Source organism: Panthera uncia, chromosome B4, assembly GCF_023721935.1.
Source record: "Panthera uncia isolate 11264 chromosome B4, Puncia_PCG_1.0, whole genome shotgun sequence".
Classification (NCBI taxonomy): Eukaryota; Metazoa; Chordata; class Mammalia; order Carnivora; family Felidae; genus Panthera; species Panthera uncia.
Genome location: NC_064809.1, coordinates 65,442,940 through 65,462,574, shown reverse-complemented (window position 1 = coordinate 65,462,574; position 19,635 = coordinate 65,442,940). Strand labels below are relative to the sequence as shown.

The 19,635-nt window shown below is 33.6% G+C and overlaps 1 protein-coding gene across 1 annotated transcript in view; it reads left to right on the top strand.

The window, feature by feature from the left end:
• The window catches only part of ABCD2 (ATP binding cassette subfamily D member 2), a 66,100-nt gene that overhangs the window by 14,061 nt on the left and 32,404 nt on the right, over positions 1 to 19,635 (top strand). The window contains exons 4-6 of the mRNA XM_049625282.1: positions 3,048 to 3,216; positions 3,857 to 3,951; positions 8,068 to 8,213. Coding sequence (XP_049481239.1) covers positions 3,048 to 3,216; positions 3,857 to 3,951; positions 8,068 to 8,213 — 410 coding nt within the window. The remainder of the gene's footprint in view (positions 1 to 3,047; positions 3,217 to 3,856; positions 3,952 to 8,067; positions 8,214 to 19,635) is intronic.

Sequence of the window (19,635 nt, the reverse complement as noted above, 5' to 3'; positions counted from 1 at the left end):
GTAAGTGCACAAGGAGGGGAGGGGCAGAGAGAGAGAGGGAGAGTGAGAATCCTAAGCAGCCCCAGCCCTATCAGCTAGAGCCTGACTTAAGGGCTTGATCTCAAGAACAGTGAAATCATGAACTGAGCCCAAATCAAGAGCAGGGTGCTCAACTGACTGAGCCGCAGAGGTGCCCCTAGTATGACATATCTGTTTAAAAAAAAAAAAAAAAAGTCTATTAGGTGTGGATTCTGGAACCAGAGAACCTACATTTAAAAGCTTACTCCAGTATTTACAAATTATGTGAACTTGATCAAGTTCCTTAACCTATCTGCATTTGTTTCCTCATATGTGAAGTGGGGATAATGACGGCATTGATTTTGTAGGGTTGTTGTGAGTCAATGCATGTAGAATATTTAAAACAACAGGGGCATCTGGGTGGCTCAGTCGGTTAAGCATCCAAGCTTTGGCTTAGGTCATGATCTCATGGTTTGTGAGTTCAAACCCCGTGTGGGGCTCTTGCTGACAGCTCGGAGCCTGGAGCCTGCTTTGGATTCTGTGTCTCCCTCTCTCTCTCTCTGTCCCTCCCCTGCTCACTCTCTGTCTCTCTCTGTCTCTCTCAAAAATAAATAAACATTAAAAAAATCATAATAATTATAAAAACAACACATATTAAGGAATTCAATCACCGCTAGCCAATAATATCATTTATATACTTTCAAACTTGTACTCATCGTTCATGACAAGTCAAGCCTCACCAACTGCATATAAAATCCTCTTGTGATTCCACCTTCTTCCCCACCTTCCTTGCAGAGTCTGGGTCTTCCTTCTCCATGTCCCAGTAAATCTGATGCTTTACCACATTACAATTGTCTGTCTGCTCACCAGACCTTGAGTGGAAAGCAGCAACTTACTCATCTTTGCAGTCCTAATCATTTTAATACTTGGAATATTGTATGTGGTCAAGAAATATTTGCTGAAAGAATGGTATTAAGACCTGAAGATGTCACAGTGTTAAAATTAGAAATTATTTATTTCAGATATTATATAATATTCCCATGATTAATCATTTTCACCATTAATTTACTCTTTTGGCTTTTGTATCAATATGAATCACCAGACCATCATTATAAATTTATCTGCCTATTAAATCAGCCTTGAATAGACCATATAAAAGAGTAAGAAAGTTTGTGATTTGCTGACAAAAGTTTTCAGTGTCATTCAACAACTGATTTATTGAAAGGATTTTTTTTTTTTTTTAAAGTAAAACCGATTGTTTAGGGTCATATACCAAAACAACTCAGCTATAAATTTTTCTTCAAATAATAATTTTGATAATGTGTACATCGTTTTTAAGATAGGTTTTTGATGTAATAAATCATTTATTAAAATTAAATGACAAATCAAAGTTTTACGCATCTCATATTAAAATACTTTGCTACCTAAGTCACAGAAAGAAATCGACTAGTTTTTTCTACATTGTATCCAATACAAGAAATAATTTAATTTTGCTTTATTTTCCCTGAATATACTTGGGATCATAGAATGTTCACATCTAAAGAATCTTACCATTGCTGTAACAGCACAAGCAAGAACCATGCGTTCTCTCTGCTGGTTCCAGAAGAAACAAGATTCCTCTCTAGAGTAAGAGTCCTAGGGAAAACTCCCTGCCTTGTATCCCAAAGTAATTTGTCAACAGTCATATGCTCACTCTGCCTACTCCACCTTGCATTCTAGCATATTAACTCATTGCCTCTTGCCTTTCTTTAACTGACCCATACATTTCATTTTGGACCCATACATTTCATTTTGGATTTTTTCCTCTATGCAAATACATTTACCTGAGTTTCTTTTGAATCTGTATGTTGTTAATTCTTGGCTCTGTTTTGCTCCACTTGGGGACTCAAGGGATTCTTGTAGATAACATTTTAGAAATTACCGATTAAAGAGTTACAACATTAATATACAGAAATGAAATACTAAATACAGACGTCTCACATAGTGAGACGTGTGCTAGAAGGCTATTGATAACTATACATACTCATTTACGGCTTAGGTTTTGCACACACATAAATCTTACACAAATGTCAGCATTGTTGTATTATCCCACAATTTATTAGTGACATGCCTTGCTTATTGGTACCAATTTCCTAGTAAATATTCCCATAAGGGAATGGTTTTTGTGCTTTTCTTTTCACTGAGAAAGATGGTCTTGACAGGAGATGAGTCACCTTTCACATTACCCTGATAACAACAAGGTGTTATTTTAATAGAAAAACAGCAAGGGATTCAACCTAAATTGGACAACTGGCAGAATAAGAGCAAGACACCATTCTACTGAGCCTTAGGGACTAAAACAGAGATTTATCTCATTTTTGATCTCACCCAGAATAAAAGTCAGATTTAATGTTTTTCTTTGGGCATGTAAATCATGTTTGGCTGGAAAAGAAGCTGAACTATGGGATTTGGACTGAAAAGGATTTGAAGCTTTTCACTGAGCTCACTTCCAGTATTGATATCCTCTGACAGGAGTGTTTTCTTTGGCGAAGCTTAGGAATTTTGACAATCAATTTGACTTAAAAACATTCATTTCATAATAAGGAAAAAAACCCTATTTTTCTTATATTTAAAATCTTCCATTTTAAATTGAAAAAAGATATCAAAACAAAGGATTGTTATTTCATTGAATGACGTTAAGCTTTTCACAAAATTTCTAATTTTCTGGAAATAAAATTTGTCATGCAAACAGGAGCCAAATCAGAAATTTGATTGAAAGAATTTAAGCCTCACTAACATTCTGAAATCTTTACATTTTATTTTGAACACTCATTTGAATGAATAATTTTTATGGGTTTTATAATTCCAATCAAATTTACATTGACACTGTGTTATTTTGTTCTCTTGGTAAGCCTTTTCTGTTATTTTTTATCATTAACAGATGTATTATTTTTTTCATGTATTATGAAATAAGATCTTTAATATTAAATCAAGAAGCTAATAGATCGCATATTTATTTAAAAGTCTATCTGGAGTATATTAACTCTATTTTATCTCTGTGCTGATTTTAGATCACAGAATTAGCAGGCTATACTGCTCGAGTGTACAATATGTTTTGGGTCTTTGATGAAGTAAAAAGAGGCATTTATAAGAGAGCTGCTGTCATGCAAGAGTCTGAAAACCATAGCAAGAATGGAGTTAACATAGAATTACCCCTCAGTGACACATTGGAAATCAAAGGTATTAAAGCAAATGTTTTATATTTTCCTATTTTGAAATGCTTACTTTATCAACAGAACCAAAATTTTTTAGAAGATCACTGTTATTAGTTACCAAGAGCTAATATTTACTTATTTAAACAACTATTCCTAAAGTTAGTGTCACAGTTTGAGGAGTGGTGACTAACATTACCAAGAGAAAATTATGCTATTTTATTTAGAACAAATTTCTAGAATTATTTTTAGAAACTGAACATATGGCAGGATGAATTGTTTGCTTTTAAAATTCAAATACAGAATTAGAGCTAACATTTTATTGTTCTTCATTATTCTATATTTTTTAACTTAACTTTAATTATCACATTTTAAAAAATTGTGTTATTCCACACCTTAATTCTCTTATTGCAGCATTGTATTTTTTCTGTAGGGAAGGTTAATTTAGTGAAATAAACAATTATAAAGAATATAGCTAGGTTATATCAGATAGAGTTTATCTCATTATGCTCTCATTATGATGTTGACATTAGATTATTATATAATGTTTCTGAGAAATATTTTCCAAATTTATGTGTCAGAATGTCCAAATTTACATTAAACCTCTTTTGAGATGTAGATACAACATATACTAGCTTTTATAACTTAAACTATTCCTTAACTTTTAGGAAGAGTTATTGATGTGGATCATGGAATTATTTGTGAAAATGTTCCCATAATTACACCAACGGGAGAAGTGGTGGCTTCCAGGCTAAACTTCAAAGTAAGATGATATTCAAGAATCTTCTGATTGTTGCCATCACACTAATACAAAACAACTCAGAATTCATGTACCTTATGTTAAGTACTTGGAGGAGCATATGGAAAGGAGGGGAAATCAAGAAAGGTATGCATAGTGGCTCAATTACAGAAGCAGTTCCTCAGAAAGCAAAGAGAAAGAGAAATTTGATTTCTACTGCTTTTTTGCTGGGATGAAAATCAAAATTTCTCAGTGCACTGAGGGCCCATACAAGGTAACTTTTGGGAATAATAGAGAAATTCCTCAGAAATTAATATCTGGAAAAAAGATTTTAATTTTTTCCTTATAGGGATTACTCAAAATATACAAGCCTATGTTGTAATGTATCTACTAAAATATAAGGAAGAGGTCATTAGCAAGTTTACTTCTGCTATTATATATTCTCTAAATATAATTTATATTTCCAATAATCACCTCTTCCATAGGAAGAAATAATCAGAAGATTCATGGATTGGAATTTAGTGTTTAATTTTGTTGAGATTAAGAGTTGTTATTTATTATTCTATGTCTTGGTAACAAAAACCAAGAAGTGAAAATTGCTTAGTAAACCAGAGGCCCTAATTTAAAGCATTGTAAAATTTGAACAAACATTTTTGGAATTCAAGCACACAATAATTCTCTGATAAGCATTAATGACTACAATGAAGGCATCTAAATTTACAAAGACATGATTGGACTTGGTAACAGAATTACAAACATGACAACACACATACTAATGATTTCAGCATGGACCTCAGTCTAAGTTTAATTATTACAGATGTGCTTGCAAATGAATAAGCGTTCTGGAAGATGATAAGTACTGAACATGGGAAAATTCTGTGTTAATAAATATAGGAGAAATTGTGTTTGTTTTGAGAGAGAGAATGAGTGGGGGGAGGGGCAGAGAGAGAGACTCTTAAGCAGGCTCCTCAGTGTAGAGGCTGATTTAGGGATTAATCCCATGACCCTGGGATCATGACCTGAGCTGAAATCAAGAGTCGGATGCTTAATCGACCAAGCCACCCAGATGCCTGAGAAATTGTATTTAAATTACAATTTGGTTAGGCTTTATTTTTCCATTTATAGACTTACAGAATGATTTAATTACTTGGATATGATCATGAGTACCAATTAGGTGCTAATGATGCACCATAATCTTAAGTAGATTTGAAATAAAACATTTGAAGGGGCATATATGGAATGTTTAATTATTTATTAATAGTTTAGCAATTTTTTATTTATGACTTGTTATACAGAGTTTGTCAGGTTATGTTTTGTAGTATCAATTCTTGTTCCATTTATTAAATAGTATTAAGAGTCTTGAATTATACCACCTACTAACTACATTATTGTGGACACATCACACTCTTTCTGTAAAAAAATTCAGGGCTCAGTTTGTTTTTTATACAAAATGAATTTAAAAATACTTAATCTAATGAAATGTCATCAATTTTGAAGTTCTACAAAGATATATGTTAATATAGTATACTTTATGATAGTTGGCTTTGTTTCTGACTCGGGGAGTTTTATTTAAAAAGTGTCAGGTCCCTAAAATATAATGAAAATTCTGTTTCCTATATATACATTGACAAACAGGTTTCTAGAGGAAAAGGTTCTTATCCATTATGGGATTAAAAAACTATTTGATAAAGAAAATTCAATGATGTGGGAATTATTTTTGCTTCACACTCACTGTTAAACATAAGAAAACTTATGCTAATAAAATAATACGAATATAGAAAAGGCTTCTATTATGACTCAAATGTGTTAAATTTCTGAGAATTCCTAATAGAGAATGATGCTATTAAAATATTTTGTGAATATGCCTTTTGCCATGCCACATACCTTTAAAAAAATCATTTAGGAGGTATTTATGCTTCTACAAAATTAAACTTCCTTAACCCTCTCTCTAGTGACAGAGTGCAGCAAATCACAAAATTAATTCTTTCTGGGTTCTTCCCAGGATTTTCTTCAAACTTTATTCTATCAAAATAACTTTTCAGTTGGCTACAATTAGGGAGAAAAAATATCTATAGTAAAATGTTTAGACTCAAGCTCACTGCTGTCTTATGTCCTTGTGGTAGCTGCCTTCAGTGCTTGAAATGTTCTTTCTCCTGCTCTGACTGGCTGTTTCTTGTCACGCAGGCTCAGCCTAAACGTTACCTCCTCAAAGAGGATTTTCCTGTCCACCCATTCAAAAGAAGCATCCCCCTACCACCTCCAACCCCACAATGCCACCATTGGCATTGGCGTTCTTTCCCAAATGAATCTTTCTTGTTTTGCCATTATAAAAGTATTTATCACTGCTTAATTTTTGTTCACATGTTTCTTGCCGTCTTTCCCATTGGAATATAAGCTCTATGAAAACAGAAATGTGTCTTGGGTAGCACTGTAGCCCTTGTGCCTAGAGGAATGTCTGGCACATGGTAGATATCCAATCAGTGTTTACTAAGGAAATCTAATTATTTAGACAGAACATAAATCTGAACCATTTTGGCTTTACATATACTTATTGTATACATCCCTAGCTCCTTTATCTTAACCTCCTTCCCAATCCTTCCCTTTTTTCCTTCCCTTCCTTCCTCTTCCCACCACCTTCTTTCAACAAGAAGATTCCAGCTTATGTTATACACAATATGTAGACATGGAAGTGATCCCTTATACTGACATAATGCAAATAATATAGTGTTTTTTCACCTTTGAGTTTTCTTTTTTTTAAGTTTATTTATTTATTTATTTATTTATTTATTTATTTATTTATTGGGTGAGGGGGGTAGAGAGAATGGAAGAGAGAGTGAATCCCAAGCAAGCTCTGTGCAGGCTAACAGCACAGAACCTCGGTGCTCAATCTCAAAAACTGTGAGATCATGACCTGAGCCAAAATCAAGAGTCAAACCCTTAACAGACTGAGCCACCCAGGCGCTCCTTCATCACTGAGTTTTAAATATGACATATTCTATATCACTGATACTTAGATATTTGTGTCCCTATTATACAAAACTGTATCTACAAGCATACAGATTTCTGCCTTTCATACGTTGATGCTCTATTCACTTTTTAGTACTGATTACAAAATATCATTTGTTCTTAGAAATGTTCTTATCAGTGTTCTTAAGGCAAATTTTTAAATGCTGTTCTTTTTCCTTGTTTTTTACAATGCCTTTTAAATACCACACTAAGACAACTTCCTGATTCTATTGGGTGGAATGGGAATTCATGAAACTTAACTGTTTAAATTTAAATGATAAATAAGATGGAAGATTCTAAAGAGAAGCATCCAACTGATAATGGATAAATAACTTATTTTATATATATATATACATATATGTTTTAATTCATTCCTAGAATTGTATATTATACATATACAACATATGTAACATATATATAACACATATAACATATATATAACATATATGACATATATATGTATATATATATATATACATATATATATGTTTTAATCCATTCCTAGACATAAGACTAAATTATAGTCTTCTTGCTTTCCTCTCTCTTGGCTTGGTAAATGTATTTTCCCCATCTGTGAACAAAACAGAATTAGAATCATTTCATCTCTCTGATGAGCTTTTGTGATTGTGTAACATTTCAGACTGCTGAAATAGAAAATTAAACCAACCATCTGGATCTTAGAATAAACTTTGCTTTATAGCTAATAACTCCAACTGACAAATACAACAAAGTTGTATTTGAATTCAGTATAAATTTAGTCAAATATTAATATAAATAAAGTCAAATTTAATATATGTTAATTTAAAATTTTATACTTTCTTATTTCCCATGTGGTTTTGTTTCTACATATATGTATAACATCTGATGACAGGACCTCAATTAAAATTTTAGAAATCCAGTGCTCATTCCAAGAAGGTCTATTTCCTTTGGAGTTGGATTATCTTATCATGCTATTAGCCTCAGAGCAAAGTCAAAGCCAAATTTGATGTTCTCAGTTGTGATATATATATTTTTTGAATCCTTGCTAATCCTAGGTTATCATGTGTTTCAAAATTTGCAAAGAATTGCTTTTAAATGCTGCCAAATGAAATCACTTTTAAATATTGCAGTTTATAATTCTATTTCTTACTCTAGGTACAAGAAGGAATGCACCTTTTGATAACTGGGCCCAATGGTTGTGGAAAAAGTTCTCTCTTCAGAATTTTAAGTGGGCTCTGGCCTGTGTATGAAGGAGTCCTCTATAAACCACCTCCCCAACATATGTTCTACATTCCACAAAGGTACGTACATATTTTATATCACAAGAACATTTCATTTTTCTTTTGAATTATATTGATTTCCTTAGGCTCCTCAGTTTGTCATCTTTAAACAAGTTTTCACTCAGAGCAGCTATTAAGGAAATAAAAATTTAGTTATCCAAAAAGTTTTATTATTGCTTTGATTAGAAGTTTCCGGGACAATACCACTTCTTTTTATTTTCACATCTATCTAGATATAATGAGCACTCAAAGACTACAGATGTTAATCTCAAGGAATAGCAAGCTAGTTGAAGGAATAATTTGATTGCTTTAGATGTCAACTTATCTCTTCTCACAGAAAAAATATTACCTGGATAGTATACTAATCTCTTCATCAAGCTGTATACATTCATATGTTCTAAAATTGTTCACTTATATTTTAAGAGCCTTTATAAAATAGTCTCTATTACTGTTATGCTATATTATTAATGATTTGAAACTACCTTAATTAAAATTTTACTCTAAGAATGAGTGTAAAGTAAGCATAGAAATATTTAAAAGGAACATTGTTTCTTTTGAAGTCTTTAGCCATCTTTCCTCATAGGCATTTAGAAATATCTGAATACAAAGTCATACGTGAGAATTTGGAATATTTATTCCTGCTCATCTTTTCCATCTGTCATCACCCTGGGTTAGGTAGACATCACAGAGTACTTACTCCTATTGTGTTAGAACATTCTTCTGTGGAACCTAAAAGAGCACTTAGGCTGGAGGTATAGAACCAGAGCAAATGTGAAATTTATATCAAGTATGGTGCTATCACATGTCTGTCTTGCTCCTTTTCTTTTGTCATAAAGTGCTTGCACCTTCCTGCCCTCTGGTCTAATTTTTAGACCGCATGTTGTAGTTAGGCAGATGAAGTTATGTGGGGTTCTTTGCTTTAAAGTAAGACTTATGGGGCGCCTGCGTGGCTCAGTCGGTTAAGCGTCCGACTCCAGTTCAGGTCACGATCTCGCAGTCCGTGAGTTCCAGCCCCGCGTCGAGCTCTGGGCTGATGGCTCAGAGCCTGGAGCCTGCTTCCGATTCTGTGTCTCCCTCTCTCTCTGCCCCTCCCCAGTTCATGGTCTGTCTCTCTCTGTCTCAAAAATAAATAAACATTAAAAACAATTTTTTTTTAAAGTAAGAATTATGTTAGCAGTGGAAAGCTACTTGAAGTATAAGAGAATTAAGAAATGCGTTAGCAATAAGAAAATATTGGATGTGAGCAGTGTCATGAATTCTTATGTTTACCACAAAATAGATAACATCTTGTGACACCAGAATCCTTCTCTTTCTCTATATGATTTAAAGTTTCTTGGGAGATCTTCTGAATCTGACAACTAAATTATCCTGCCAAAGCTTAAGTTTCAGACACTAATGTGTTAAGTAAATGGATTTTTAATTTTTAATTTAGGTTATAAGGCATAGAATCATGAGGAAAATATTCTATCATAGAATTCTACTCTCAATTCAAATAAAATCATATATATATATATATAAATTTTATATTTTAAGCTATTTTAGATTTCCTAAATAATATAAAAGGTACAGTTCGTTTTTTTTTTTTAATTTTTTTTTTATTATTTTTGAGAGAGACAGAGACAGAATGCGAGTGGGTTAGGGGCAGAGAGAGAGGGAGACACAGAATCCAAAGCAGGCTCCAGGCTGTGAACTGTCAGCACAGAGCCCTACGTGGGGCCCGAACTCATGTGCCGTGAGATCATGACCTGAGCCAAAGTTGGAGGCTAAACCGACTGAGCCACCCAGGCACCCCAGAAAGGTACAGATCTTGAATATAGCTGTAACCTGAACAACACAAGACATTTCCAAGGCATACAAAAGTGCATAATCAAGCAAAATCATCCTTCAGAAATTAAGGAAAAATAAAGACTTTCCCAGACAAACAAAAGCTGAGGGAATCCATCACTACTAGACCTGCCTGAAATGCTGAAGGGAGTTCTTGAAACTGAAATGAAGCTAGCTAGTAACATGAAAACATATGAACATATACAACACTAGTAAAGGTAAATATATAGTCAAATTCAGAATATTCTAATACTGTAATAAGATGGTATGTTAACCACTTAAATATTAGTATGAAAGTTAGAGGACAGAGTACTAAAAATCACTACAACTCGTGTAACTTTTAAGTGATACACAATATAAAAAGAGATAAATTGTGATATTAAGAACATAAAAGAAAGGGTCGAGTTTTTTAAAAAAAATATAATGATCATTCATTTTTGAGAGACAGAGAGAGACAGAGCATGAGCAGGGGAGGGGGCAGAGAGAAAGGGTGGCACAGAATCCGAAGCAGTTTCCAGGCTCTGAGCTGTCAGCACAGAGCCTGACACAGGGCTTGAACCCATGAACTGTGAGATCATGACCTGAGCCTAAGTTGGATCCTCAACTGATTGAGTCACTTAGGCACCCCAGAGTAGAGCTTTTATATGCAATTGAAGTTAGGTTGTTACCACAAAGTGAAAACCTATAGTAGATTCATAGATAAAAACAAGGGAATCAGCATACTACCACATAAAATCACCAATTCACTCAAAGAAATAAAAGGCATCCAAATTGGCCAGGAGGAGGTCAAACTTTCACTCTTTGTAGATGACATGATACTATTTGGAAAACCCTAAAGATTCCACCAAAAAAATCTGCTAGAACTGATTCATGAATTCAGCAAAGTTGCAGGATATAAAACCAACACACAGAAATCGGTCGCATTCCTATACACCAACAATGAAACAACAGAAAGAGAAATCAAGGAATCTATCCCATTTACAATTGCACCAAAAGCCATAAAATACCTAGGAATAAATCTAACCAAAAAGGTGAAAAATCTATACACGGAAAACTATGGACAGCCTATGAAAGAAATTGAAGAAGACACAAAAAAATGGAAAAAGATTCCATGCTCCTGGATAGGAAGAACAAATATTGTTAAAATGTCGATACTACCCAAAGCAATCTACATATTCAATGCAATCCCTATCAAAATAACACCACCATTCTTCACAGAACTAGAACAAATAATCCTAAAATTGTATGGAACCAGAAAAGACCCCAAAGAGCCAGAGCAATCTTGAAAAAGAAAACCAAAGCAGAAGGCATCACAATCCTGGACTTCAAACTATACTACAAAGCTGTAATCATCAAGACAGTATCGTACTGGCACAAGAACAGACACTCAGATCAATGGAACAGAATAGAGAACCCAGAAATGGACCCACAAATGTATGGCGAACTAAACGTTTACAAAGCAGGAAAGAATATCCAATGGAATAAAGACAGTCTCTTCAGCAAGTGGTGCTGAGAAAACTGGACAGCGACAGGCAGAAGAATGAACCTGGACCACTTTCTTACACCATACACAAAAATAAACTCAAAATGGATGAAAGACCTCAATGTAAGACAGGAAGCCATCAAAATCCTTGAGGAGAAAACAGGCAAAACCTCTTTGATCTTGGCCACAGCAACTTCTTACTCAATGCGTCTCTGGAGGCAAGAGAAACAAAAGCAAATATGAACTACTGGGATCTCATCAAAATAAAAAACTTCTGCACAGCGAAGGAAACAATCAGCAAAATTAAAAGGCAACCGACAGAATGGGAGAAAATATTTGCAAATGACATATCAGATACAGGGTTAGTATCCAAAATCTATAAAGAACTTATCCAACTCAACACCCCAAAAAATATAGAATCCAGTGAAGAAAGGGGCAAAAGACATGAATAGACACTTCTCCAAAGAAGACATCCAGATGGCCAACCGACACATGAAAAAAATGCTCAACATCACTCATCATCAGGGAAATACAAATCAAAACCACAATGAGATACCACCTTAAACCTGTCAGAATGGCTAACATTAACAACTCAGGCAACAACAGAAGTTGGCAAGGATGTGGAGAAAGATGATCTCTTTTGTATTGTTGGTAGGAATGCAAGCTGGTGCAGTCACTCTGGAAAACAGTATGGAGGTTCCTCAAAAAACTAAAAATAGAACTACCCTACAACCCAGAAAATGCACTACTAGGCATTTATCCAAGGGATACAGGTGTGTTTCGAAGGGATACATGCACCCCAGTGTTTATAGCAGCACTATCAACAATAGCCAAAGTATGGAAAGAGCCCAAATGTCCATCGATGGATTAATGGATAAAGAAGATGTGGTATATACGGAGTATTACTTGGCAATCAAAAAGAATGAAATCTTGCCATTTGCAACTATGTGAATGGAACTGGAGGGTATTATGCTAAGTGAAATCAGTCAGTCAGAGAAAGACAAATATCATATGACTTCACTCATATGCGGACTTTAAGAGACAAAACAGATGAACATAAGGGAAGGGAAACAAAACTAATATAAAAACAGGGAGGGGGACAAAACATAAGAGACTCATAAATATGGAGAACAAACAGAGGGTTACTGGAAGGGGTTTTGGGAGGGGGGATGGGCTAAATGGGTAAGGGGCACTAAGGAATCTACTCCCGAAATCATTGTTGCACTATATGCTAACTAATTTGGATGTAAATTAAAAAAAATAAAATTAAAAAAAATAAAAAGAGAAAAAGAAAAAAGAAAAGAAAAAAAGAAAAAAGAAAAAAGAAAATCAGCAATTCACAAAGGAGGGCTGTGAAGAGGAAGAAAGAAGTCAGAGAACTACAAAAAAAGCCAGAAAACAATAAGCCAGTATTAGTAAGTCCTTGCCTATTAACACTTACTCTAAATGTAAATGGATTGAATTCTCCAATCAAAAGGCATAGACAGGACGGATGGATAAAAACAAAAAACAAAAAACAAAAAAACAACAACAAAAAAAACAAAACAAGACCCAACTATATGCTGCTTACAAGAGACTCACTTCAGCTTTAAGGACACAAATAGATTGAAAGTGAAGGGATGAAAAAAGATATTCCATGTAAATGGAAACCAAAAGACACCAGGAGTAGCCATGCTTATATCAGACAAAACACACTTCTGGTGAAAAATGGTAACAAGAGACAAACAAGGTCATTATATAATGATAATGTGTCCAATGTGTCAAGAAGGTACAATAATTGTAATATATATGCACCCAACAGTGGAGTTGGGTGCATATATAAGCAAATACTAACAAATATTAAATATGGGTGCATATTAAGCAAATACTAACAAATATGAAGGAAGTTACACAATACATGAATAGTTGGGGACTTCAGTATCCTACTTTCAACAACAGATAGATCATTCAGACAGAAAATTAACAAGAAACATTGGACTCAAACCATACTTTACACCAAATGGACCTAACAGACATATACAGATATTCTATCCAAAAGCAGTAAACTACATATTTTTCTCAAGCACGCATGGAACATTGTCTGACATATAACACAAAACTAGTCTTAGCAAATTTAAGAAGATTGAAATCATACCAAGTATTTTTTTTTCATTATAATAGTGTGAAACTAGTATCAATAATAGGAGGAAAGCTGGAAAATTTACAAATATGTGAAAATTAAATAACACGCTCCTGAGCAACCAATATGGGTCAAAAAAGAAATCAAAAGAGAAATTTAAAAATCTTGAAACAAATGAAAATGGAAACTAAACATATGGGATGCTACAATAGCAGTTCTAAGGCGATCATTTATATCAATAAATGCCTGTATTAAAAATGAAAAAAGATGTTTCTAATAAACTTAACTTCATGCCTCAAAGAACTAGAAAAAGAAGAAAAAATAAAGCCCACAGTTAACAGAAGGAAGGACATAACTAATATCAGAGCAAAAATAAATGAAATAGAGACCAAAAGAACAATAAAAAAGATCAACAAACCTAAGAGCTAATAATTTGAAAAGATAAACAATATTGATAAACCTTCAGCTAGACTAAGGGAAAAAGAAAGAAGACTCATGAATAAAATTAGAAATGAAAGGGGAGATATTACAACTGATACATCTAAAATATATACGTTCTTAAAAAACTATTGTGAACAATGTTATACTAATAAATTGGATAAACTAGAAGAAATGGATGACTGCCTAGAAATAACCAATTTACCAAGACTGAATTATGAAGAAAGAAAATATGAAAAGACCAATAACAAGAAAGGAGATTAAATTAGTAATGAAAAACCTTCCAGGAAAGAAAAGCCAAAACCAGTTGGTTTCACTGGTTAATTTCTAACAAACATTTAAAGAAGAATTAACGTCAGTCTTCTTAAATTCTTCCAAAAAATCAAAGAGGAGAGAGCACTCCCAAACTTATTTTATGAGGCCAGCACTACCCTGATAACAAAGCAAGATAAGGACTCTACAAAATAAGAAAACTATAGACCAATATCCGAGATAAATATAGATGTAAAAATTCTCAACAAAACTAACAAACCAAATTTAACAGCTCATTAAAAGAATCATTCTATGATTAAGGAAGATTTATTCCTGGGATGTGTTCAACATATGCAAATCAATAAATGTGATGCACCACATGAATAGAATAAAAATCGTATGATTATCTCAATAGATGAAGAAAAAGCATTTGAAAAAATACAACATGCTCTCATGACAAAATCTCCCAATAAGGTGGGTATGTAAGGAACATACCTCAACATTATAAAAGGCCATATATGACAAACGCACAGCTAACATAATACTCAACAGTGAAAAGTTGAAAGTGAAAGCTTTTTATCTAAGATCTCAAGAACAAGACAAGAGTGCCTAATCTGACCACTGTTATTCAACATAGTACTAGAATTTCTAGCCAGAGCAATTAGGCAATATAAAGAAATAAAAGACATCCAAATCAAAAGGGAAGAAGTAAATTGTCTTTGTTAGTAGATGGTATGATCTTACATATATATAGAAAAGCCTGAAGGCTCCACCAAAACATTCAGGACAAATCAATGAATTAAATGAAGTTGTAGGATACAAAACCAACATACAGAAATTAACTGCATTTCTATACACTAACAACAAAGTATCTGAAAAAGAAGTAAAATAATCTTATTTACAATACCATTGAAAACCATAAAGTACTTAGATATAAATTTGACCAAGGGGGTGAGAGATCTGTATATTGAAACTATATGACTTTGATGAAAGAAACTAAAGAAGACACAAATGGAAAGACATCCCAAGTTCATGGATTGGAAGAATTAATATTACTAAAATGTCCAAACTACCCAAAGCTGTCTATAGATTCAATGCAATTCTGGTCAAAATCTCAATGGCATTTTTTACAGAAATAGAAAAAAAAACAATCCTAAAAATTGTGTGGAGCCACAAACTGACCTGAATAGAGAAAGCAATCCTGAGAAAGAACAAAGCTGGAAGCATTAACTTCTGATTTCAGCTATACTGCAAACCTATAGTCACCAAAACAGTATGATGCTAGCATAAAAATAGACATAGACCAGTGGAATAGAATCAAAAGACCAGAAATAAACCCCTGCATATGATCAGAGGTTTATTATTAAATTATTATTTAATTATTATTATTAAATAAACCCCTGCATATTTGACAAGGGAGCCATGACTATACAATGAGGAAAGGATAGTCTCTTTAATAAAGGTTTAAAAAAAAAAAAAACTAGATGACCACAGGTAGAAAAATGAAATTGGAACTGTATTTACACCACTCACAAAAAATGAACTTGAGATGGATTGAAAACTTGAATGTGAGACCTGAAACCATAAAAGTCCTAGAAGAAAGTAGGGGAAAAGCTCCTTGGCATTGGTCTTGGCAATGATTTTTTGGATATAACACCGAAAGCACAAACAGCAAAAGCAAAAATCAATAAGTGGGACTACATCAACATATAGAAGGGGAGAAAATATTTGCAAATCTTATATCTAGTAAGGGTTTAATATCCAAAAAATATAAAGAACACATACAGCTCATTAGCAAAAACTCAAACAGTCTGATTTAAAAATGGGCAGAGAATTGAATAGACACTTTTTTCAAAGACAAATGGCCAACGGGTACATGAAAAGATGGTAACATCACTAAATGCAAACCATATCGACAATGAGATATCACCTAACACTTGTGAGAATGACTGGTATCAACAAGACAAAAGATAACAAGTGTTGGCAAGGATGTAGAGAAAAGGGGATCCTTGTGCACTGTTAGTGGGAATGTAAATTGGTTTAGCCATTATGGAAAACAGTATGGAAGCTCCACAAAAAATTAAAAAGAACTATCATATGATCCAGCAATACCACTTCTGGGTATATATAACTAAAGGAAATGAAAACAGGATCTTGAAGAGATATCTGTATTCCCATGTTCATTGCAGCATTATTTGCAATAGCCAAAATATGAAAACAACCTCAGTGTCCATCAACAGTTGAATGGCAAGAGAAGATATAGTACACACACACACACACACACACACACACACACACACAGGAAACTTCTTCAGCCAAGAGAAAGAAGGAAATCCTGGTATCTATGACAACATGAATGGATCTTGAGGGCATTATGCTAAGTGAAATATCTGACAAAGAAAGATGAATACTATATAACACCTACATGTAGAATCTAAAAAAGCCAAACTTATAGAAACAGAGAATAGAACGGTGGTTACCAGGAGCCAGAGAGTAGAGGAAATGGGAAGATGTTGGTCAGGAGCACAAAATTCTAGTTAGAAGATGATTAAGTTCAGGGAATCTAATGCACAGTGTCATGATGACCGTTAACAATAACATACACTTGGAAGTTGTTGAGAGAGTAAATCTAAAATGTTCTCACCATAATAAAGTAATGATAAATATGTGAAGTGATAAAGTCATCAGGTAACATTTCAGTGATCATTTTGCTATATATAAGTACATCAAATCAACATTTTTATATCTTAAACTTATGCAATGTTGTATGTCAATTTTATTTCAGTAAAACTGAAAAAAAAAAACCAAAATAATGCCACTGGGCTGTACACATAAAAATGGTTAAAATGGCAAATTTTATGCCACATGTATTTTACCAAATCTTTAAAAAGTGGGAAAATAAAGAAAGTACATAAATCCCAGTGTTTGCCCTCAGAGAGACCTATGTTATTTTGCAATGAACCTAAATCACTGAGAAACCTGTTTTTAGTTATGAAATTTACTGTTGGCTAAGCAAAAGGTCAACTGCAACTTAGTTAAGAAGAAATGAGACTGAAACTCTGTTTTTTAAGGCTAAATGTGTTTTAAAATAATTACTGTTAAAAGTCATTTTATCTTCATTATATAGCTTCTAGAAATATGAAAATTTGTATTTATATTTAAAATTTTATAAGACAAATATCTCATATGCAAAATAATATGCAAAAAAGCATAGAATGTACATAAATGTATATGTAAACCAAGAGAGACTAAATGTAGTATTTATTTCTTATATCCTAAACACTGCTGATTTTTTTCAAGAACATTTGAAAATAATCTCATAAGTGTTTATGATTTCAAAAAAAGCTGTGACAACCTACTTCAAAATATTTGCCAATAAACATTTCTTCTTCAAATATTCGTATTAATGAGAATTATTATCTAATGGTTTATTGCATTAATTTAGGGAAGCAGAATATTGATTAAGTACTACTTTGGCAGAAACAAAAACTGTAAAGTGAATACAGGATCGAGTTTTATGTACCTACAGAATAAATTTCATCAGTCACTAACAGACTTTATTAAAATCTCCCTGTTTTCACTTTTTATGACTGAAAGACTTCTTGATAGAGGGTGGATCTCATTGTTATTTTCATGGGGGAAAAGGAGTGGATTTTGTTAAGGTGCATATCTAATAATATCATTTGTATTCAAAAGAAAAAAGTGAACTGAGGAAAATAAATGTTCTAATTAAGCAAATTGGGACACTTACATTTTATTTTATTTTAATTATTTTTAACGTTTATTTATTTTTGAGACAGAGAGAGACAGAGCATGAACGGGGGAGGGTCAGAGAGAGTGGGAGACACAGAATCTGAAACAGGCTCCAGGCTCTGAGCGGTCAGCACAGAGCCCGACGCGGGGCTCGAACTCACGGAGTGCAAGATCATGACCTGAGCCAAAGTCGGACACTTAACCGACTGAGCCACCCAGGCGCCCCGACACTTACATTTTAAATCACATCTTCAGAGAGTGTTGCTGTGGCTCACTTTGCAAGCTGGGAAACCTGAATTCCTAAGAAATTGTGAAATCTCCTCAATATCAGCCCAGATACTGTCTTCTAATACTTAAACAATGTTAATAATGAGAACCAGATAAAAGAAAATCTGGGCCTTAGTTCAATAGAAATAAATATTGTGCTAGATAAATTAGTTTCAAAACAGCTTCCTCTCATCCTATTTCATTAATGATTGGATACAATAACTACTAGAACATTTGATACGTTTTAGCAAAGAAAAATGTTACCTCTAATGTAGATTTAGTACTCTAAATCTATGGGATGATATATGGTGAAATGTTTTGTTTTGCTCAGATGTAACTTTAAAAAATATTTTGGCAATTTTAGGCTATTGGAGACTGAAATTCCTGAATAATGTGACTGTATTGTAATCTTCAAACTGATGACTGAAACTCATTGTTCCCTACTGTTAGCCATCTTGACCCTTAGGAAAAGTTTTCCACTTGAATACAGATCCCGAATTTCTTTTGTCAATTCTTGGTGCAGTTTCTCTGTCTTCCCAACTACCCAAGGGTAGATTTGTGATCTGCTTTTGCATTCACTAATCCACTAATTTATGACCCATTAGTCATGTTGTAGTTCTTCAGCCATTAAACCTCAAAAGTCCAATCTTTTACTTGTTTAGTTCACCTGCTAACAAAACATTATTATATGCTAACATTCACCTAAATGGGGAATTGAAACATTTTGGTGGGGTTTGGGGGCACAGAGAGTGAGGAGAGGGAAGGAGAGAGTGGGGAAGGAACAAAGAGGGAAGGAATGGAAAGAAGGGAGGGAAGGAAGAAAGACGTAAGAAATAGGTGTTTATTAACAAAAGGTAGCAAAATCTTGGGTCTTTCATATTACTTTTTCTTCTTTTTAATCATCCAGAGGACCATTTGTATACTTCACATATTTCTCCTCAGCAACAGTCTCCAGTTGGTCACCAACTCACTATGTAATTCTGTTCCCAGAGCTCTTGCTCTCACTACCCTTCCTTGGTAGAAATATCTTGGGACAGAAATTTTAACCATGATGTTGTTACTACTCAATCCTTATGCCTTAATACTTAACATTCAACAGATCTGAAATAGATTCAGACTTCCCATAATTGTGTATGAAAAGAAAACTTGTGCAAATTTTTGTCTATCTTTGACTTTGGGGGTTGAGAAGTAAAAGGTTAGGAAAGTGAGAGGACTGTATTATAAGGGTTGAATTAAATTTGACTAAACATTTTGTAAAAGAAACAGACAACAGAAAAAAACAAAAGGAGGAAAAAGAGGCATAGAAT